The sequence below is a fragment of the Lepus europaeus genome, chromosome 21 (assembly GCF_033115175.1).
Source record: "Lepus europaeus isolate LE1 chromosome 21, mLepTim1.pri, whole genome shotgun sequence".
NCBI lineage: Eukaryota > Metazoa > Chordata > Mammalia > Lagomorpha > Leporidae > Lepus > Lepus europaeus.
Window position 1 is genome coordinate 17,241,753 of NC_084847.1, and position 23,990 is coordinate 17,265,742.

Here is a 23,990-nt window from a genome sequence, read left to right on the forward strand (position 1 = left end):
TTGTTTGCTGAAGAACCACAAATGAAATATTTTGTAAACTGTATTTATTAAGTTAAATTGAAAAAGCAACAATAGTATATGACATCCTCCTTTTATAGTTGGACCGTGAAACAAATTTTAAACTCTTTGAATACAAAGGTGACTAATAAAAATCCCTAACTTACTTTCAAGAAGAAACTTGAACTTAAAGAATTACTAAACTCTTTGATATTATTAATTTTTCTGGAAAGTTTTATGAGTTGTTTAGTTTTATTTCAAGGCTTGTGGTTGGTTCTGATTTTATATATCAATATTTAGAAAGAATTATTCAGCTAAAGTTTGAAATATTTGGTTCAGAAGCTGATTCTATACTGTACATTTAAAAATTTCTCAGCATTTGATGAAACACTTTATATTATCAAATTATAGAAACATTGACACTCATGGAGAATAATTTACTGAATGATTTATTTCAAAATTCAGCCTTTAATGTCATAACCACAAGATATTTTAAATCAATTTATCAGCCTATTACCACATTTTTTATCACCTCGCCATAGTTCTGTGGCCTCTGCAGATTTATAAATACCATGTTTGGATGCCAGCGTATTAATGGAGTGATTTTATATTGTTTTCCATTCCTTCTTCCTCAGTTCATTTCTTTTTATCTTCCCACTGATAGTCTTTGGCAGCTCTTGAATAAATTCTACCTGTTGGTATCAAGGAGAAGAAAATTATTCCAGATTTCCCCATTAGATATAGCCAATTATATAGCAGCTTTTTTTTTTTTTTTTAATGAATTCTGGGTGAAAGTTGAGGGTACCCATTAGGTTGAGTTTTTGATGACAAGCTAAAAGAGAAATGGGTATTGTCTAGGAAAATTTTCTTGATAGTATTCACTGCAGGTCTAGTGAACTAGATGACTAGACACATTAAAGTAGGAGTTTTCATTTTAATTTCAAAGATTCTGGTTGTTGTCCATATATTATTAGCTTGCAATGTTTGGCATAGCTTGTTTGATGAGAAGGTTCATTAAGAAGGAAAAATAAATCGCTGAAAGTTTCTGAAACAGAAAATGCTCATCACAGGATGCTCACCTTTCTGGGGTATTTGTAGGGTGCTGTAGTTTTTTTCACATGCTCCTGAATCTCCTTTTTCAATTGTTCTTGATCCTGTGACTCGTATTCAGGGTTCAGAACAATAAAAGCCTTTACCACCTAAAATAAATATTTGAAACACCAGGAAGATGAATTGTGTTTTTTAATTTTAGACTGTTTTCTTATTTTCTCTAACTGGGAATTTTAAGTGCATGAATTCTAAGGGCCAGAGGGTTTAATAGAATTTGATCCCTGCTGGTCTGCCTGGGGAGGCAGTGAAGTATGACCCATATACTTGGGCCCCTGCCACCTGTGTGGGAGACCAGAATAGGGTTCCTGGCTCCCAGCTTAGGCCTGGCCCAGAACTGGCTGTTGCAACCATTCAGCTATTTGGGTACTGAACCAGTAGATGGAAGATCTTTCTCTCCCTCTCTCTCTCTCTGTGTTTCTCTCTCCATTGCTCTGCCTTCCAAATAAATCTTGTGAAGTAATGGTTAGCTGATAATGTTAGGAATATTTTGAAGTTGAAAACTGCAATGGTGTTTAAGGAGACAAATATGAAAATGCATACAGTAGATGCCAGAGTTGTGGCATAGTGAGTAAAGCTGCTGCCTGTGATGCCAGCATCCCATATAGGCACTGGTTCAAGTCCCAGCTGCTCTGCTTCCAATCCAGCTCCCTGCTAATGGCCTGGGAAAGGCAGGTGTTTGGGTCCCTGCCATCCCCATGGGAGACCTGGATGAAGCTCCTGGCTTTTGGCTCCTGGCTTTGGCTTGTCTCAGCCTTGGCCATTGTAGCCATCTGGGGAGTGAACTCGTGGATGAAAGATTCTCTCTCTCTACCTCTCTACCTGTCCATCTCTCTCTCTCTAACTCTTTCAAATAAAAAAACTACTAAAAATGCACACAATAGTATTGTTCCAAGATTATATATGGCAGGTAGATAAAAATGATCAATATTTGGGATAACGTCCTCCCATCTTCATTTCCTGTTTCTTGTCAGTTCTGGAACTTTCTGCCCAGTCAGGCTTGGCAGAACCTGGTCTGAGGAAAGACCCAACCAAGCCAGAATAGGTCTGCCACCACAAAGAAAACTGTTGTGACGTGCAGCACACCATCATTTTGTACAAGGACAGTTTATTTGAGACATTCACCTGCATGTTCTGTCAGGAAATGGTGCAGTCCACTAGTGTTGGGAAAATAGCCAAGCTTTCCCCCTCACTCTGACTAATGCAAGCTCTATGCCAAGACCTCAGAGCTGTGTGGATGCATTTACCCACTTATAGCCCTTAGTTCTCTTATACTCTGGAGTAGCAGGTGTCTGCCAAGCCAAGCATCGTCCTGGATGCTCAGATGTCATCCAGTTCCTAGTAAGCACCTCCCTGGATGGACAAAAATGATGATGGCTAATGGTAGGGGAGAGACGTGGGAGTGGCTAAGACTGATGAAATCCTCTGATGGAGTTTAGAATGAAGACACAAACTTCCATAAGCACTGATTCTGTCCCTTGCTCTTTTGTACCCATATTATTCCTTTATTTATTTATTTGAAAGTCAAAGTCACACAGAGAGAGAGATCTTCCACCGATGCTTCACTCCCCAATTGGCCACAATGGCCAGAGCTGCGCCCATCTGAAGCCAGGAACCAGGAGCTTCTTCTGGGTCTCCCACATGGATGCAGGGGCCCAAGGAATTGGGCCGTCTTCTGTTGCTTTCCCGGACCATAGCAGAGAGCTGGATCAGAAGTGGAGCAGCCGGGTCTCGAACCAGCGCCCATATGGGATGCCGGCACTTCAGGCCAGGGCTTTAACCTGCTGCGCCACAGTGCCAGCCCCCCAAAGTATTCTTTTCAGGGGCCAGTGCTCTGACATAGAAGTCTAAACCTCTGCCTGCAGTGCCAGCAATCCATATGAGCACTGGTTTGAGTCCTAACTACTCCACTTCTGATCCAGCTCCTTGCTAATGCACTTCGGAAAGCATCAGAAGATGGCCCAAATGCTTGGGCCCCTGCACCCATGTGGGAGTCCCAGATGACACTCCTGGCTTTGGCCTGGCCCAGCCCCAGCCTTTGTGCCATTTGGGGAATAAGCCAGCAGATGGAACATCTCTCTCTTTCCTTCTCTTTTTCTACCTTTGAAATAAATAAATCTTAAAAAAAAAAAAAAAAAAAAAGTACTCCCTTCAATGGTAAATAGGGGCTTTCAACCTAGCAACTGTGCAAACTGTCAAACCCCAGCTGCTGGTCAGTATACAGAACAATTTACAGAATGTACTCTTTCATCAAAGCTCAGTTAGGAAAATCAGTTCTTGGGGGAGACCTACCCTTGCTCTACTACAACACTCACATCTTCTCTTTCTGCCTTAAATCCAAGAAACTTGAACCCCTAAAGTTGAATACCTTTTAACTCTCTCCTATATCCCATGCCTCAAGCCCTATACCTACAATTGACATAAGGAACTTAAATATAGGAAGTTCCAGATTTATGATGACATCAATAAACTTGGTTCAGTATTCGAAGGGATGGAGAATAGAGAAATATTTGTGAGTATTTGTAGCCCACTGTAGGCAAACCCTGAATGCATGTTGTAGATGGACAGGCAAAACCCAAGAGGCTCTGCCTGGCCAACAAGGCCTAAAAAGTTGCATGGTACCTTTAATCCCAAACTACCACATGGTCAGAACCAACAGGAGTGGGCTTTCAGAACTTCTGAGAGCTCTGTCTACCTCCCCAGCCTGGTTATGGCTACTTCAGTTCCTATCTCTGATCTTGCTGATACCTACAACTTAATCCTATCTAGCTGACTTCTGCCCTTCCATCCTGGTGTGAACACAGATTGTTGGCAGTCACACCATCTTTGTTCCAGCCCTCCTCGGAAAAGATTCCGATTGTTTGCAGTATTTTTTTTTAAAGATTTTTATTTATTTGAGAGGTTACAGAGAGAGAGTGGGAGAGACAGAGAGAAAGGTCTTCCATCTGCTGCTTCACTTCCCAAATAGCCACAATAGCCAGATCTGGGCCATTCCAAAGCCAGGAGCTTCTGGGTCTCCCATGCAGGTGCAGAGACCCAAGCACTTGGGCCATCTTCTACTGCTTTCCCAGGCCATAGCAGTGAGTTGGATCAGAAGAGGAACAGCTGGGACTAGAACTGGCACCCATAGGGGATGCTGGTGCCACAGGCAGAGACCTAGCCCACTATGCCACAGCACCGGCCTCCCAGTATGTTTTTCAGTCTCATTCTGTAATTGGTCTTTTTGACTAGAATATTTTTATCTGACTTGCATTTAGTAAATTAATTTCTATCTGATTCACACATTTAGAGAATTTGGATAATTGTCTCAATGAACTTGTGAGGGGACTGCAGTTGAGGCACTGATGGTTAAGCCACCTGCTTGTGATACTGGCAACTCATACTGAAATGCTGGCTCAATCCCTGTTGCTCTGCTTCTGATCTAATCCCCTGATAATGCACCTGGGAAAGCAGCAGAAGATGGCCCAAGCACTTGAGCCTCTGCTACCCATGTGGGAGACCTGAATGGAGTTTCAGGCCCCTGGCTTCATCCTATTCCAACCCTGGCCTTTGCAGCCACTTGGGGAGTGATCTTCCGGAGGATGGAAGGCCTCTCTTTCCCTCTCTTTCTGTCTATGCTTTTCAAATAAATACATTTTTAAAGCATGTATTAGGTTGCCAACAATTTTAAATTTAAGATTAATCATTTCTTTTACCTCTCCTCTGATGGGATCTGGGCTGCTGACAACAGCTGACTCTGACACTGAAGGGTGCTCAGCTAGGGCACTCTCTACTTCAAATGGTCCAATTCGGTAACTGAAATACACCACAAACATTTACAAAGGTGAGCAGCAGGTTTACTGCAGAATGCTGATGGTCAGTGGACACAGACATATGCACAGATGGAAGAGACTGTTACCCAGAGGATAATATGACATCATCTGATCTTGCGACAAACCAGAAATACCCATCTTCATCCATATACCCCCTGTCTCCAGTGATATAGAAATTGCCTCGGAGAGTTGCAGATGTTTTTGAAGGATTATCCTGCAAAAAAAAAATAGCATTTTGTTAATGTTATTGTGAGTGTGGCTGTTCAGCCAGCTTTTTATTTTGTTTAAGGAAAAAGAAGTTTGGCCCCTTTGAGAAGTCTTAGAAGGAACGAGAGCCAGAGTGTGAAATAGAGATGAAATTGCAACATGGAGCCAGCCCAACATCAGAAAGCTAAACTATAGCTACAAAGACTGCTTCCACCTTGAGAGTTTTATCATACAGATCGTAAATAAAAACTTCAGGAGCACAGAGAATAAGCTAAATTAAGTCTTTTGCTAAATCATTCATGCTGATAGAAAATGAGAGAAGCACAGTACTCAGAATTAAAGAAAACACACCTAATAAAGAGCCGACAGTTTTTCTTCTTTTGCACAAAAGCAGCAAACTGCTTCTATAACTGCAGCTTAAGAAGGGAAGTGAATGAAGTATTGTTGTATTATGTAAAGCATGCTAGCAAATAGAACCTGGACCTGAACCCTTTATTACATTGATATAAACTGCTCTGTTTGTACATTATAATAAGGGATGTAATATATTTGCAGAGAATAAGGATCTTGGAAAACTTCTGGTGAAATTTACTTAATCCCATTGCCCCTTTCCCTATGTCATTCCTCCCCAAAACGGAGAGCAATAATCAGATGTCATGAACATGAATTGTTGTGTTCAATAGTTGAGACTATCAGTGGATGTTAAGATGGCACGGATAGTTAAGAGGCTTCTTTCTAGGGCACCTTCTTTTGCCCTTATGGGTCTTCAACAGTGATTTAGCCCACAGAGTTAGCCAGCATACTTTTTTTTTTTTTTTAATAAGCATTTGGGTGTTTCTTCAAGTCCTAGTCTGTGGGATTGCTATTCAGCACAACAAATCTCTCAAGAAAAGACCAAGTGGTGCCACTGGCATTGTGGTTCAGCAGGTTAAGCAGCTGCCAGCAGTGCCTGCATCACATTTGAGCACCAGTATCCCATGTGAGCTCTGGTTTAAGTCCCAGCTGCTGTGCTTCCAGTCCAGTTTCCTGCTAATGAATGGGCCTGGGAAAGCAGCAGAAGATGGCCCAAGTGGTTAGGCCCTTGCCTCATGTAAGAGACCCAGACAGGACTCCTGGATCCTGCCTTGGGCCTGACCCAGCCCTGGCTATTGCAGCCATTTGGGGAGTACACCAGCAGGTAGAAGATTCTCTCTCTCTCTCTCTCTTTCTCTCTCTCTCTCTCTGTATGTGTGTGTGTGTCTGTCTGTCTCTAACTACTCTTCAAGTGAATAAATATTTAAAAAAAAAAAAAGAAAGAAAGATCAAGTAAAGTATACCATAGGTGTGTTTTGTGGTGATTAGGGGTAGATACCAAACACTTTTGAGAAATAAATAGAAGATATTATTTTAATAAGTCTCTTACTACATAATGAGTGAAAAGACCAAATGGTCGATTAGGTAGAACTTGAATGCCAATGTCTCCTTCTTGTCCAGGAGGTAGAACATTACCATTTACATCTAAAATCTAGGATAAAAAAGAATAATTTATGAGTATTTAAGAGAGAATTTGTATTTAACAATGCATGTTTTATTTTGCTTTGTGCCATTTAAGAAAACAATTTTGAAAAGCTGATTGGTTAATAGGCAACCCTAGGTTGGAGAAAATATTTCAGTGTGCTTTAAACTTCTAAGAGAAATATATTCATTTAAATTTTAGCAGGTTACTAAAATGTAAAAGAAGAATAAAAATTGTCTTCTAATCTACCATCTAGTAACAATCACATTTTGGTAACAGCCTTTGAAACATTATAGATATAGGAAAAAAATAGGACCACTTTATGATATACAGTTTTACAACTGCTTTTCTTATTTAACAATATATCTTGATAATCTTTTTCTCTTGTTAAATATCTTCGTTACTGGTTTAAATTTTTTCACCATGGAGCATACAAAATCTTACTTCTGAAGCCCAGTATAAATAAACAGGGAAAGGAGAACGTTCTCTGGTTGAGACAATGGTACATAGCCAAAGTCTTGCTCTCTTACCTTCTCTCTAATCCTCATGGTTCCCTGAAATGCCTAATAGTGACTATCAGTTATTAAACACTTATTGCATGCTAAATATTAGATGCTAAAGTTCTAAGTACTTTATACTTATTATCTTACAACAATTCTGTATGGTTGGAACTGTTATTATGCCCACTTTAAGAATGAAGAAACTGAGGTTCAGAAGGTTTAAAGAACAGTATATGATTGAGCTGGAATACAGATCTCAGCAGTGACTCAAGAGCCAGTGCTTATGATCATTATCCTTTGGTTTGCAATGTCTCTTGAGGGTTAGGTCCAATTTTTAAAACTGGAGTTGTCAGATTGATTGCTTGTATGCTATTTCTGCTCTAAATGACTTTTTAGCTGTTTCTAAGTAGCAAAACTCTATCTAGGCGGGCGCCGTGGCTTAACAGGCTAATCCTCCGCCTTGCGGCGCTGGCACACCGGGTTCTAGTCCTGGTTAGGGCGCCGGATTCTGTCCCGGTTACCCCTCTTCCAGGCCAGCTCTCTACTATGGCCCGGGAAGGCAGTGGAGGATGGCCCAAGTCCTTGGGCCCTGCACCCGCATGGGAGACCAGGAGAAGCACCAGGCTCCTGGCTTCAGATCAGCACGATGCGCCGGCCGCAGCGGCCATTGGAGGGTGAACCAACGGCAAAAAAGGAAGACCTTTCTCTCTGTCTCTCTCTCTCTCTCACTATCCACTCTGCCTGTCAAAAAAAAAAAAAAAAAAAAAACCAAAACAACTCTGTATATCTACCAGGTACCTTCAGACTGGCAGTGTGACTTTCTTAGAAAATAAGTGTAATAATTATCCAGAAGGAAAGGGGCTTAGGAGCAGATGAGAAAGTTGAAAAGCAAAAGAAGTATGAGGTACAAATTTTCCTTTTAAGCTCTTGCAAATAAAAAAAAGCATAAATTCCAACCCAGCCATTTAAAGGAATATTTGGCTCTAGGCATTAAAGAATTATTGGGGCCAGCACTGTGACATAGCAGGTAAAGCCACCTCCTGCAGTGCCAGCATCCCGTATGGGCACCGATTTGAGTCCCCGCCACTCCACTTCCAATCCAGCTCTTTGCTATGGCCTAGGAAAGCAGTAGAAGATGGCCCAAGTCCTTGGGCACCCACATGGGAGACCCAGAGGAAGCTCCTGGCTCCTGGCTTCATTTCAGTGCATCTCCGGCCATTGTGGTCATCTGGGGAATGAACCAGTGGATGGAGGACACCTCTCTCTCTCTCTTTCTGCCTCTGCCTCCCTGTAATCCTGCCTTTTAAATAAATAAATAAATCTTAAAAAAAAAAGAATTATTGATGGAAAGGAGGCATGTTAAAAGTTCTAATTATCTAACATAGACTACTCTTTAATAGGAAAAATGGGTAAAAATCTTCTATCTAGGCTGGCGCGGTGGCTCAATGAGCTAATCCTCTGCCTGCAGCGCCTGCACCCTGGGTTCTAGTCCCAGGTCTTCTATCTCTGGGGAGAACCATATACCTATTGTTCAAGGGGTACTAAAATGTTTGAACATGAAACAAATGAGCTTTGGGCCTTGAAACTATGGGAATGTGATATCCAGCTGTCTGGATCACAGGTGCCAAAACAATATTGCAAACGCTTTCAGCTTTATAGCAAGAGTCCAAGTAATAACAGTCCTAGGACAGTGTTTAAAATGAAAGTAGCAATGGTGACTGAGGAAGGGATCAGGGTACTGTTATCCTTCAAGCCATGTAATTTTTGCAAAGAGAGCTGCTCCAGAAAAACCACTGGGCTTGAATTAGTGGGGGACTGGCTGGGATTCATTGCAGTTGGGATTACAAGTGCCTATGAGACTGATAGTGCTGCATGTTGGGAATAGTTATTAAGGGGGAAGGGGAGGAAAAGAAACACAGCTGTTGGGGCTGGTCTATGGCGTAGCGGGTAAAGCCACGGCCTGCAGTGCCGGCATTCCATATGGGCGTCAATTCGAGTCCCAGCTGCTCCACTTCCAATCCAGCTCTCTGCTATGGCCTGGGAAAGCAGTGGAAGATGGCCCAGGTCCTTGGGCCCCTGCACCCATGTGGGAGACCCTGAAGAAACTCCTGGTTTTGGATCGTCACAACTCAGGCTGTTGTGGCTATCTATGGAGAGAACCAGCAGATGGAAGTCTCTCTCTCTCTCTCTCTCTCTCTCTGCCTCCGCTTCTGCCTCTCTGTAACTCTGCCTTTCAGATAAATAAACTAAATCTTAAAAATAAAAACAGCTCTGCGTGAAATGTCAGCTTACCTGCAATGCAGACATGATCATGCTTAATTGTCAATATCCCTTTCTCCAACCTAGGGTTGCCTATTAAGCAATCAACTTTTAAATCTGTTTACAGAATGAAATTAGGGCTCCCTTGCCATTTTTTCTTAGATTTTGAAGAAAATGTGAGGGAGACATGAATGATGTTAACAGCACCTGTATTTTAAACCCTCATTATGTGCCTGGCACTCTGCTGTGCTCTAGGGATATTATCTCAATCCCCGGGGCTGGCACTGTGGCGCAGTGGGATAAAGCCCTGACCTGAAGTGCCAGCATCCCATATGGGCGCCTGTTCTGTTTCTCTTCCAATCCAGCTCTCTGCTATGGCCTAGGATAGCAGTAGAAGATGGCCCGGGTCCCTGGGCCCCTGCACCCACATGGGAGACTTGGAAGAAGCTCCTAGCTCCTGGCCCCTGGCTTCAGATCATCACAGCTCCGGCTGTTGCAGCCATCTGGGGAGTGAACCTTCGGATGGAAGACCTCTGTCTCTACCTCTCTCTGTAACTCTTTCAAATAAATAAAATGAATCTTTAGAGATATTATCTCAATCCTCACAGAAGGCCTGAAATCAGTCTCTTGTTATTAGGGTCAGCAACCATTTCAGATTGCCTGGGACTGAGGCTTTTGTGGGGCGCACAGTGCGGGGGCAGAAAGGAGGGCAAAGAAGGAGAGTTTACTGCTGCAAGCTAGCCTCTTTTGGCCTGTTGACCTCCTCCAGAGGTCCTGACCTCCCTCCCTGGAAGGGGCAGTGCTCCGTTGTGGTTAAAAGTACAGATATTGTAGCCAGATTGCTTGAGATTGAATCTATTCTAGCAACAACTAGCTGGATAACTTCAGGTGAGTTTCTTAACTTGTCTGTGCCTCATTAATATGGCTATTGTAGGTTCTTTCTAGGAATTAACCAGATTAATATTTATAAAGTGCTTAGAACTGCATGGTACAGTGTAAATATTTGCAAAATTATGAAGACATTAAGGTAACATTTCTAACTCATTTCCATCTTAGCATGGAAATTAAGGTACCATGGAAGTAACATGGAGACATCACCAAAACAAGAAGTGTGTTTGGGGGTAGGTGGAAAACAAATTAGGTTGTGAAATATTTTGCAGGTGCAAACCTTAACATCAAAAGCAGGAGAAGGCTTTCCCATTGAGCCAGGCTTGATTTTCATTCCCTTAAAATTTCCACAGATTAGCACCTAGTTAAGAAGAAGAAAAAGTAAGGTAATATTATGAGTAACTTAAAAGTCATTTATTCATCTATCACGCGTGTTCAACAAATATGTATTGAGCACTTACTATGAACCAGCCTCAATATTAAAAAGCCTGCTTTCATGGAGTGTAGACTGACAATATACATATATACATAATAAAGTTATGACAGTTTATGATTACTAAAACATCCATATTAAAACATTTGTGTTTGGCATAATACTTGTTATGCTCTTTCTGTTTAAGTGATTTGCCAATGTTTATTTTTCGTATTTTAATTTTTGACTAGATAATACATTCCATTTGCAAATTGAATCATTAAAAAAAGATATATTGTGGGGCTGGCGCCTGCAGTGCCAGCATTCCATATGGGCGCCAGTTCAAGTCCTGGCTGCTCCACTTCTGATCCAGCTCTCTGATGTGGCCTGGGAAAGCAGTGGATGGCCCAAATCCTTGGTGCCCTGGACCTGTGTGGGAGACCTGGAGGAAACTCCTGGCTCCTGGCTTTGGATCAGCCAACTGGAGAGTAAATCAGCAGATGGAAGACCTCGCTATCTCTGCCTCTCCTTCTCTCTCTGTGTAACTCTGACTTTCAAATAAAAAAAATCTTTTTTTTTTTTTATTTTTGACAGGCAGAGTGGACAGTGAGAGAGAGACAGAGAGAAAGGTCTTCCTTTTGCCGTTGGTTCACCCTCCAATGGCCGCAGCGTGCCTACCGCGCACCGCGCTAATCCAATGGCAGGAGCCAGGAGCCAGGTGCTTCTCCTGGTCTTCCATGGGGTGCAGGGCCCAAGCACTTGGGCCATCCTCCACTGCACTCCCTGGCCACAGCAGAGAGCTGGCCTGGAAGAGGGGCAACCGGGACAGGATCGGTGCCCCGACCGGGACTAGAACCCGGTGTGCCGGCGCCGCAAGGTGGAGGATTAGCCTAGTGAGCCGCGGCGCCGGCCTCAAATAAAAAAATCTTAAAAAAAAAAAAAAAAAACACATTGTGAAAAGTTTCTTTCAAACATTCCCTTATCTACTCCATCTTATCTTTCCTTCTCCCACAAAATAATTACTTTTGTTCTTATTTCATTAATTTATTCTAGACTTTCTTTTTATTGTTATTTCTATGATCTCTTAAATAAACTTTTTTTAAGATTTATTTATTTATTTGAAGACTTAACAGAAAGAGAGAGAGAGAGAAGTCTTCCATCTGCTGGTTCACTCCCCAGATGGCCACAAGGGCCAGGGCTGAGCCAGGCCAAAGCCATGAGCTAGAAGCTTCATCCAGGTCTCCCACATGGGTGGCAGGGGCCCAAATGCTTTGGGCCATCTCACTGCCTTTCCCAGGCCATTAGCAGGGAGATGTATCAGAAGTGGAGCCAGGACTCGAACTGTGCCCATATGGGCTGCCAGTGTTGCAGATGACAGCTTAGCCTGCTATACAGATCCAGTAACAGGTGGCAGCTTTACTCACTATGCCACAGCACCAGCCCCAAGAACTATTTTTAGAATATGTTTTCCAAGGAATCATCTAGCAACTCTTAATATTTCCTTTGTTTTAAATTATTACTTTAAGTGTACATATTTTTTGGATGCAGTGTGATAATTCAGTGGGTGATGATCAACTCAGGTTACTTAGCATTTCTCATTAAACATTAAAAATTTTAATTACACTTAATGATTGTACATATTTATGTGGCACAGTGTGATATTTTGATAAATGTGTACTATGTTTACTGATCAAAGTAATTTTTTTGTCATTATTTTGTTTGGAGTCTTCCAAGCTCCTCTATTTCAAGCTCTCAATATTTCAGATATCAAGCAACTCAGCCAGTGTTTCCATTTGAGGCAGCCTTATCTAACAGAATTCTTCAACAATAAGACAACCTCTCCTGCAGATCCAGTGTATATATATATATATATATATATATATACATATATATATATTTTTGACAGGCAGAGTGGACAGTGAGAGAGAGACAGAGAGAAAGGTCTTCCTTTTGCCGTTGGTTCACCCTCCAATGGCCGCCGTAGCCGGTGCGCTGCAGCGGGCGCACCGCACTGATCCGAAGGCAGGAGCCAGGTGCTTCTCCTGGTCTCCCATGCGGGTGCAGGGCCCAAGCACTTGGGCCATCCTTCACTGCACTCCCGGGCCATAGCAGAGAGCTGGCCTGGAAGAGGGACAACTGGGACAGAATCCAGCGCCCCAACCGGGACTAGAACCCAGTGTGCCTGCGCCGCAAGGCGGAGGATTAGACTATTGAGCCACGATTTATTTATTTTGTTTGAAAGGCAATGTTTATTTAAAAGTCTGTTGTGAGACAGAGAGAGACAGAAATCTTCCATCAGCTGGTTTATTCCCCAGATGGCCACAACAGCCAGGGTTGGGCCAGGCCAAAGCCAGGAGCCAGGAGCTTATTCCAGGTCTCCCTTGTAGTTGTCATTTGAGCCATCTTCTGCTGCTGTCCCAGGTGCATTAGCAGGGAGTTAGATCAGAAGTGGAACAGCTGGGACATGTACTAGCACCCATACATAGATGTCAGTTTAACCCACTACACAGATCCAGTATTTTTTATTTAAAAAATATTGTAAGAGATGTGCATTTGGAGCATTGCTTGGGGTGCCCACATACCACACTGGAGTGCCTGGTTCAAGTTCTGCCTACCTCTCTTCCAATCCAGCTTCCTACTCATGTGTACCCTAGGATGTAGCAGCTGATGGCCCAAGTACTTGGGTCTCTGCCACCCATATTGGAGAACAAGCTTGGATTCCTGATTCTTGGCTGCAGCCTGGTCCTATTGTGGGCATTTGGGGAGTGAATCACTCCCCCCAACCCTGATGAGTTAATAGTGTTTTTTCTTCAGTGAATGACTATTTAAATAACTGTTTATAGAATTTTTTGCAACTAGCTTTCCTCAAGCCTTTTTTTTTTCCTTAATTTTGTTGTTTTCTAACCTCTCTACTTCTTCCCTATCTCTCAAACAATCATAAAGTTTTTATTCATCTGAGTATATTGAATCCAGCCCTGCTTTTTGAGTGAGGTCAGTTACCGTTTCCGTCTGTCCATATCCTTCATAGATATCCAGGCCGGTCTGCTTTCTCCATTGTTCAGTCACTTCAGGGTTGATTGGTTCCCCGGCACTCACACAGTGCTTTAAACTTCTGAACTTGTAACTTTTCAGAGACCAAATAACAAATTAGGATTAGGAGGGAAAATGGAGAGAAGTGGAAATTAGGGTTATTTCTGATGAACTTCAATATGAAATGTATTTTAGCTCCTTCCTGTCTCCCTTTTGCTATGAAAAATAAACAGACTATTCTAACATTGTAAACCGACACCCAAATAACCAGGTTTTTCTCATACTCTTTGTTTTTTGGTCGGGGGTGAGAGGAGTTTGTTGCAAAGAAAAGCTATACCATCCTTAGGGAAGGTATTCCAATAGCATTTTAAATTAGCATGAAAAAGGTTCACTTGTCATTTAAACTGATGGTGAAATAGTTCTATAATGGAATACTTATACAACTGTTTAAAAAAAGCAATGAAGAAGCTCTGGACAGTGCTGTTCAATCGAACTTTCTACCATGTTGCAAGTGTACTATAATCTGGAATACCCTCTACAGTATCCACTAGCCCTATATGAATGTTGAGCACCTAAAACATAGTTAGTATAACTGAGCAGCTTAATTCTTAATTTAATTTAAATTTAATTACATGTAGCTAATGACTACCATATTGGACAGCATAATTTTAGGATGTATTGTTAGGGGAAAACAGCAAGATGCATAACTGGATGTCTATTACGCTACCATTGATGTCCATAATACAGAGGGGGAGAACACAGGCATATTAGCTTATGCATTTTCAGGGCAGGTTGATAACAAACTGGAAATAGGTTGTGTCTATAGAGGAGCAGGACAGAAATGGGGACAAGGTTTGGAGAAAGATATAACTATATAGAGAGAGAGATTAAATTTTGTTATTAACATGTACATTTTATGGGTTATAGTGCAATATATATATATATATTTTTTTTTTTTTGACAGGCAGAGTGGACAGTGAGAGAGACAGAGAGAAAGGTCTTCCTTTTGCCATTGGTTCACCCTCCAATGGCCGCCGAGGCTGGCGCGCTGCGGCCGGCGCACCGCGCTGATCCAAAGCCAGGAGCCAGGTGCTTCTCCTGGTCTCCCATGGGGTGCAGGGCCCAAGCACTCGGGCCATCCTCCACTGCACTCCCGGGCCATAGCAGAGAGCTGGCCTGGAAGAGGGGCAACCGGGACAGAATCCGGCGCCCCGACCGGGACTAGAACCCGGTGTGCCAGCGCCGCAAGGCAGAGGATTAGCCTAGTGAGCCGTGGCGCCGGCCTATAGTACAATATTTTAACACATATACACAATGTAATTTTCTGGCATGTGAATTATTTCCTTTTCAAAATAAAATTTTAAATATTTACCTGTAGTATTGTGATATAGCAAAAACTGTGTATTGTGTCCTTGTCCTGAGTTCCTAGCACAAAGTTCATAAAATCCTGCTGTAGTAATTTCTTAAGTGGTAGGGGTGCTGAGAGCATCTTCTGTTCTAATAGTTCATCTTTGACCCAATTCCTGACAAATTCCTTGCAATTTCTTGGGCAACAGATGCATATTTTGTTCTAAGGAGGCATCTTTTGGTTAATGGGCTCCTCATGGGTAGCTTTAGGATAGAGGATGGCCACCAGAAAGATGTAGCATTGATCAAAAGCTTGAAACTTTCAGCCCCACCCCACACCCACAATTCTTCAAGGAAGGGAGAAGAGTTGGAGATTGAGTTAATAATCAATCCATACCTGAAGTATGAGGTTCAGAGAGTTCCAGTTCCCAGGACAGTGGTGCACCCTAACTCCATAGGGATAGAATTTCTTGCACTTAAGATCCTGGTGGACCTTACCCTGTGTACCACCTCATTTGGTTGTTCATCTGTGTGCTTATCATATCCTTTTTTTTTTTTTTTTTTTTTTTTGACAGGCAGAGTGGACAGTGAGAGACAGAGAGAAAGGTCTTCCTTTTTGCCGTTGGTTCACCCTCCAATGGCCGCCGCGGCCGGCATATCACGCTGATCCGAAGCCAGGATCCAGGTGCTTCTCCTGGTCTCCCATGTGGGTGCAGGGCCCAAGGACTTGGGCCATCCTCCACTGCCTTCCCGGACCACAGCAGAGAGCTGGACTGGAAGAGGAGCAACCGGGACAGAATCCGGCGCCCCGGTGTGCTGGCGCCGCAAGGTGGAGGATTAGCCTGTTAAGCCATAGCGCCAGCCTATCATATCCTTTTAATAAGCCAGTAAACATAAATGTTTCCCTGAGGTCTGTGAGTCATCATAGCAAATTACCAAAGCAGAGAGAGGTTCTGGGGACTTTCAACTTCTGACCTGTTAATCAGAAGTGCAGACGACTGTCTGGACTTGCAATTGGGATATGAAATGGGGCAGTTTTATGGGACTGAACATGGCAATTTTATGGCCCTAAACATGTGGGATCTGATGCTAAATATAGGTTGTGGATTTAGAATTGTGTGGAACACCCAGCTGATTTTGGAGAATTGGTCAATGTGGAGAAAAAAAAAATCCCTCCCATCTGGAGAATATGGAGAATAGAAGGATTGAGAGTTTTGAGTATAGGAAAGCCATTGTTTTTTCTCTTCAGGTTATCAATCCGTCCTTTCAGATGGAATAAGCAGTAGATTAAAAGACATGGATCTCTTTTCTACTTACTGGGATAAGTTTCTGTACCTTCTCAGCTCAGGTACAGCCACCATCCAAAGGGTCAACACCTTACCCATAACACTGAACCCAGCTAGAGACCTGGCTGAACCCTCCCTTTCCTATCCTTATCTGGGGGAACCTCCTTAAACACAATAATTATTTACAGAACGTAAGACAGGAGGAGGAGGCGGGAGAACAAGATTGCTAAATCCTGTGCCTACTTAGTCTGGAGCTGTTTTTAGGCGGAAAAGTCTTCTCCCACACTAAACATCTATTTACCCGCATTTCTTACCTCGTCATGTCATTCTGTATAAGCATTCGATATGCAGTTGGTGCTGAACAGAAGACTGTGATAGGAAACTTGGAGAGTGTCTGCAATTCAGAAGAAATAATCTCTTGCTCTTACCACAGCTTTAATAAGTATTAAATTAGTGTTTGGCACAATGTAAACATTGCTTATTTACTGTAAATGCATTCACAGCTTTTCTGGGTATATCTTTTCAGACTTACTGACTTTCTGGATATGAAATATCTTAAGTCATGTCTACTCTCTTCACTGCAAGTTACTTTATTCACTGATCCTATCAGTAACACTGCTAATGCATTTCTAACTATTGACCTCCTGTGTGCTGCCTTACTTGCAAGATGGAAATTGGCTCAAAACGGGGCAAATAGTGTGCAAAGACGCATGCTCCCTGAATCCATGGAGAAAAAACACTACTCCATGCAGACTTTGCCCAGCCTGTGTCCGAGGTATTCCACATCACATCTGATGGTGTCAAATCCAGCCAGAACCTGGAAAAACAAAGAGTCCTGATGTATGAATTTGTCAGTTGTAGGAATTTAACGTGTATAATTGTTTGTATAAATGTATTAAATCTATAAAAATGTTAAATATATAGGAAAACAAATTTAAAAGACCAGTACATGAATTATCATCTTTGCAGTTTTGACACTTCAAGCTGTAGTTCTGTGGAAATACCTTCCATTTACGGATAATCCTAAACCAAAACTGCTATGGGTGTGTCCAATCATTTTAGGAGGTCCAGTTGTTCCACTGGTGAAGTAAATGGCCATCATCTCATTATGTTTTGTCTTCACACAGGTGTGGTTGTCACTGGCATGTCTGTGAAGGAAAATTACAATCATTCTGCACATTAAACACAGCTTCCTAGGTTGTTATCATTGAAGGGATTTGAGAAACCATCTACTTGGACATCTTTGACTTGTGAATCAGTGACTTAGGTTGAATTCTAAGGTAAATTCATCTCTGTTTTCATATTTTAGGTGCTTTCTAAAATCAAACTAAACTTTACCATCAAAATTCCACTTATGATGGCTGATTTCATGGACTTTTACTATGTTAAGAGATTGAAGCATCTTAAAAATTTGAGTTTTATCATACCCCCAGCAGATTGAGGATTCTATAATTTTATAATTATAAATATAAATGAGGAATTTCCTTTTCCAAATGTGATTTTTTTAAAAACTGTGATACAAGTCAGGGTTCTATAATTATCTTCCCTTAAAAAAAATACCTGCGCATCTGTCACTTCCATCACTGATATGTTTGCCCTCAAAACCTAAAGCAGGGTTAGGTTACTGATCTCTTACTATAAATGACAATAAATATAGTAGTTAGGAATGTGGGCCCAGCAGCTAGATTGTCTGACTTTGAAACCCAGCTCTGCCATATGTTGGCATTTGACCTTATTCAGCTGTATAAGTACAGTACCTACCTCCTAGGTCATTGTGAGATTTAAATGAGCTAATGCTCCTATATCTGAAGTGCCTGGAACAGTTTCTAGAACATAACCAGGGCCATATAAATGTTAGCTGTTACTGCAATTGTAATGTTATTTTTATTAGAACAGAACAGTACTTAACCTTAGGTAAGAACTTGGTCAATGTTAGCTGTTTTAAAGACCATAGTTCAATGTTAGCTGTTTTAAAGACCATAGTTACAATCATGCTCCTAAATCCTTGAGTAAAGGTAAGCTCATTTTAGAGAGGGAGTTTACTGCCAGCCTAATATTAAATTATAACCAGTATCTGGCAAAGAGTTCCAAGTGACCCTAGAAGCAACCCATGGCAGGACTTGAACATCAGTGTAATTTAGTTTTTTAACTGCACCCATTAACCTTAAGTGTTCCTCTTACAACCTAATGGAAGTGTTGTTGTCAGCAGTGGAATGGTGTAATCTTCAAGGAAGAACTAATTGTGATCAGTGTCCCTGGGAGATGATAGTAGCTCGGGGCTTGATGCTGTGATGCATCTCTAGATCCTCTGCAAGGATGGACTCATTCCCTGCTAGGGACTGGGAGCCCTCTTTGGTGATTGGCTTGGCTGAAGAAAGCTGTCTCTCCCAAGGTCATACGTCTTTCTAGGAACAACCCACATTCGGTTACTGATCGTTAGGATTAATAAAGGCCAAGACCTCTTGTTATAACTAGGATCAGCTTTGAGGAGCTAGCCAAACTACAGAGGATTTTGTTGTTTGACTGAGGACCTTGTAGGGAATATGTTGCAAATAAATTTCCTCCTATGCCCAATGCCTCAACATTCCTCTTCCTTTATGAGTGTTTATCCCAAGAAACCTCCTTAATGAACTTCTTATACACTAATCGCCACCTCATGGACTGCCTTCTGGGGATCCCACCCTAAAAAGCAAACAAACAAGCAAAAAACACTCTGAACCTTTTCCTGCCTAAGAGCTTAGCCTGTTAGTAGCAATCATTACCAGTTATTCCCCTTGCCTATTGTTTTGGTTTGCATTTTCTGATCACAACAGAGTTAAATACTTTTCATCATTGTCTTTCTTTTGGGGAAGCAATTGTACAACAATTATAAGGACTCACTTCATCATCTCCTCGAGGTTCCCCCACCCCTCTCTGGAGTTCTGAGACACAATTAGCTTGGAGTGCAGATCTTCACACTTAGGAGCAACAGCATCTACTGCTGGGGCTAAAATGTCATTGGTAATAATGCATTTTGCTTTGGAAGATTGTAATCTGTAGAGGATGTCTTTCTGGGTCAGCTGAGTGGTTCCTGGAATTAAAACTGTCCCTAAAGGAGCAGAGAAAAAACAGTGTTTGCAAAAGAAGTTATTCTTCATCATGTCAATTAGGATAGTGTACATAGCTTGTGCTCACTCTATAATTCTCAGAAGGCATTAGTCAGTTTACCAGAGAAGATATTTATCTTCCAGTGTTCCGCTTTTACCTTCCAAGGGATCAAAGTCCATGGCCCTTTTGCCCTGACATGAAATGGTATTAAATGCTAAATAATTGTCCTCCATTTGAAGACCATCTATAATATTGAACTGGTGGAGAGGTTTGATTAATAAGTGTTATTATCCAACATTTATTAAGTACTTGAGTGCCAGCTGTTACTCTAAACGTTTTGCAGGTTTTAACTCATTCATTCCCCTATCAAAAGAATACAAGATACAAAAACTATGAACAACTTGGCCAAGGTTATCTAAGTAGCAAGTGGTGACACAGGGAACTACCTACAGCTAAACTCCAGAGCCCAACACTTAACCTCTTCAGTCCAGTGCCTCTTAAAATGCTATTTTTAAGGTTGTTTTATTGTTTCTTCCCAAAGGCAAGGGTGGCAGCATGCATCTTTTCCTGTGGCTCTACTTCCATCTGCTGTATATTACTACACTGTAAGGTGTGCATTGGTTAAAAGTGTCCTGGAGCCAGACACTCCTATAGTTTGGTCTTGGGTAACCCACTTTATCGCCATGACCTTCAGTTTTTGTACCTGTAAAATGAAGAGGATAATAATACTACTTCCCTTATAGGATTATTTGGCAATTAAATAACTAGATTATTTAAAATTACCATTCCTGTTTGGAAATTTTACAAAAATTCCAGAAATTGCTGGAGAGTGACTTGGATTATGGTACTGACTTTCTGAGTAACTAGCCTTGGGCAAGTGACTTACTGTTCCTTTTCTCCTAAAGCATGTAAAAAGCTTAGAAGAGAACTCAGTAAATTTTGACTGTCATTTTTTAGGGTGAATTGACCTTTAGGAATATATGTATTTTTTTAAAAGGTTTACTTATTTATTTGAAAGGCAGAGTTGCAAAACTTGTTCTCAAACAGTACTTTATATGTTGTGTGTGTGTGTGAATACAAACTGTTGAAATCTTTACTTAGTATAGAGTTGGTCTTCTGTATATAAAGTTAATTGAAAACGAATTTTAATGAAGAATGGGGTGGGAGAGGGAGTAGGAGGTGGGATGGGAGTGGAAGATGCATATGGGGGAAAGAACCAACTATATTCTTAAAGTTGTACCTATGAAATTTGGCATTCATTAAATAAAATCTTTTTGAAAAAAGAAAAAGACCTTAAGTATGAAGTCAACATAAAATAGATCATAACAGAGTAGGCAAAGTCACTCCTAACAAAAATATTGGTTCACAGAGTGGCAAAACCTAAACTGTACTCTGATATATGATACATCAATATAGAATTTATCTGGGGCGGGCGCAGTGGTGTAGCAGGTAAAAGCTGCCATCTGCCATGCCGGCCTCCCATACAAGCACCTGTGCATGTCCTGGCTGCTCCACTTCAGATCCAGCTCCTTGTGAATGTGGCTAGGAAGACAGTGGAAGATGGCCCTTGTACCCATGTGGGAGACCCAGATGAAGCTCCTGGCTCTTGGCTTCAGATTGACCCAGCTCCATCCACTGCGGCCATTTGGGTAGTGAACCAGCAGATAGAAGCTCGTTTCTCTCTCTCTCTCTCTCTCTCTCTCTTTATTTTTATATTTTTTGACAGGCAGAGTAGACAGTGAGAGAGAGAGAGAGACAGAGAGAAAGGTCTTCCTTTTTCCATTGGTTCACCCTCAAATGGCTGCCGTGGCAGGCTCATCGCGCTGATCCGAAGCCAGGAGCCAGGTGCTTCTCCTGGTCTCCCATGTGGGTGCAGGGCCCAAGGACTTGGGCCATCCTCCACTGCCTTCCCAGGGCATAGCAGAGAGCTGGCCTGGAAGAGGGGCAACCAGGACAGAATCTGGCGCCCCGACCGGGACTAGAACCCGGTGTTCTAGGCAGAGGATTAGCCTATTGAGCTGCGGCGCTGGCCTTTCTTTCTCTCTTTCTCTCATCTCTTCCCCTATCTCTCTATAACTCTGCCTATTAGATAAATAAATCTTAAAAATTATTAAAAAATAAAATTTATCTCAGAAGTGGGTACTCCAGCCATAGAACATAGAAAAAGGAGATTTACTGGAATACACTGTGATGCTGTCTGTCCAAATCTGTCTTGGGGAAAATCTGTGTTAGAGTATTTCATATATTATGGTCCTTTGGAAGAGTTGGTTCCTAACCAATACCTACATTCATAACTGGCCTGTTTTCATTTCCTCATATCTGTAAGTTACTTCCTGCTTCAGGACCTTTACACAGGGTTTTCCATTTGAGAGAAGTATTCCATCACCCACAGCTTCTTCCATGGGTTGTCATCCCTCAGGTCTCCACATAAATGACCCCCTTACTTTCCCATCAGTGATACCCCTTTATATACCAATGGCTCTTATACATTTCCTTCATAGCTTTTGTCATATTTACCATATTAAGTGTTCATTTATTTAATTCATGACTCTCTGTCCCACTGAATCCCAAGTTCTATAACTTCTGAAACATACCAGATGCTTAGTAAATATTTGTTGAATGGAGATAATGGATGGGTATAGAGGGATGGGTGAATGAATTGGACTTTCAAATCCTAATGCAAATAAATGAAATTCTGAGCATCACTTGTTCTGAACCTATATTCACTATTGAGGCTGCTGGCTAAACTTTGTCTTTTCTTGTAGGTCAGTTAAGAGGGAGAAAGAGGGCTACTCATACCAGATTTTTTTGACCTTTCATTGCAAAAAAAAGTTAATGTCATTTTACACACTGTAAATCATAAACATGGTCATGAGAGCTTCCTTGCCCTGGGATTTAGAACTCTATCCTTCAGTTTCTGATTTACTAGGTGAGTGGCCAGATATTTTCATTCTATGAGACCTCCAGTAAGAGAAAGACTCCCTCCTTTTAGCTAAGAGGTCCTGAAACTTGAACATGCGTCATAGTCCCTGGAGGGCTTGTTACAACACAGATTGCTGGGCCATACCCCAGAGTTCTGGATTTGGACGAGGCTGGGAGTTTCTATTTCTGACAAGTTCACAGTAGTGCAGGCCCAGGAACACTCTTGGGGAACTACAGTTTGGCATCATTCTTCTGCTGTGCTGTGTCCCTTCCCTGTTTTGAAAGCATATTAAAACTCATCCACTACTCTCCCATTTAGTGATGTGGTCCCAAACATTTTAAGATTCTTCAAAATATATATTCCAGTTAGACTTTTTCTAAAAGCAAAAAGCAAAATATGCAAAAGAATTTATGCAATGTATGTGTAGTTCCCCTATAAACATGCAAATAAGCATTACGTATCACTTAGTTTAATAAATAGAACTTAATAGCATGCTTGAAGCTTCCTTATACCCTTTTCCTAATCTGCTCTCTCTGCCCTACTCCCAGCCCCAGGTAGCCATTATCCAGATTCCTGTTACCTATCCATTTGCCTTTCTTTATCTCTTCTTATCATACATTTATACAATCCTAAGTAATATGTGAACAATTGAGATCCTATTTGATGAGGATTTCAATTTTCAATTAACTAATGTTTTTTAAGAAGGAAAAATTATTGGGAAATCAAATAACTATGAACTTATTTCTAATGCTACCATGAAGGCTAGCATTGTTAGTGTATTGGATTTATTATTCATTGCCTCCCTCTCCTTCTTCCAAGAGAATCTGTCTTTCTTCCTGCATAGAGCCCCAGTAACCATGTTCGTATCTGGTGAAGTCATCTCTGACCACATGTGATTGGCCTGTCCCCAGTTGTACTCATCAGATTCTGCCTCAAATATTTGACTTAAGAGACTAAATGGATTAGTGGATGGTTCATTTAAGGTAGGACTGAAGGTATCTGTGTGGCAGACCAAAGCTATATACCAGCCAAAACGCAGGGGATCAGAGAAGCCATGTGTTAACAGAGAGAAGAGTCAAAGGGGCAGACCATGAGCACACAAAGACCCTGCGGCTCTAGAACAAAAGAAGTGCAGAAGGAGGAACAAAGCTTCCAGCTGAATAGCCTGTTCCCTTGCACAAGTGCAGGCGTTCTTTCTGCTGTTTGTTTTTCTATAAAGTTCTCTAATAGCTGTTCAATAACCTCCTTTCTTACTGGACTAATAAGAATAGACATCTGGTCCTGGCAATCAGACAGTAATGATTAGAAGTAATGATTGTAATAAACTGAGACCTGTACCTATTTATTTATTATGAAAAAAGGAATATTAATTAGTTCAACAAATATTTTACTGAGCATTCACTATATACCCATCATTTGGGTTGTAGAGATGGGTATATCATAGCGATGGCCCTTTAGGAGCTTCTGTAGTCTTATGGGACTGATAGGTTTATAAGCAAAGAGTATACCCAGACATTGTAGTACCTCTTAAAGTGAAAATACTTACATGTTGCCTTAGGGAGGTTAAAGAAGAAGGTATTTGGGTTGGAACATCGGGTTGTCTGAGAAGGTAGCTTTAGAGCTGAGACTCAAAAGGCTAG

The 23,990-nt window shown here is 41.6% G+C and overlaps 1 protein-coding gene across 2 annotated transcripts in view; it reads right to left on the reverse strand.

Moving 5' to 3' along the window:
- Positions 1–602: 602 nt before the first annotated feature.
- The window catches only part of ACSM3 (acyl-CoA synthetase medium chain family member 3), a 31,824-nt gene continuing 8,436 nt past the window's right edge, over positions 603–23,990 (reverse strand). For both annotated transcript variants that reach the window (XM_062179647.1, XM_062179648.1), the window contains 11 exons: positions 19,221–19,428; positions 17,345–17,488; positions 17,001–17,157; positions 16,655–16,734; positions 13,678–13,801; positions 10,546–10,626; positions 6,526–6,627; positions 5,003–5,130; positions 4,800–4,899; positions 1,077–1,196; positions 603–689 (listed from right to left, as the gene is read on the reverse strand). In XM_062179647.1, the coding sequence (XP_062035631.1) occupies positions 603–689; positions 1,077–1,196; positions 4,800–4,899; positions 5,003–5,130; positions 6,526–6,627; positions 10,546–10,626; positions 13,678–13,801; positions 16,655–16,734; positions 17,001–17,157; positions 17,345–17,488; positions 19,221–19,428 (1,331 nt within the window). The remainder of the gene's footprint in view (positions 690–1,076; positions 1,197–4,799; positions 4,900–5,002; positions 5,131–6,525; positions 6,628–10,545; positions 10,627–13,677; positions 13,802–16,654; positions 16,735–17,000; positions 17,158–17,344; positions 17,489–19,220; positions 19,429–23,990) is intronic.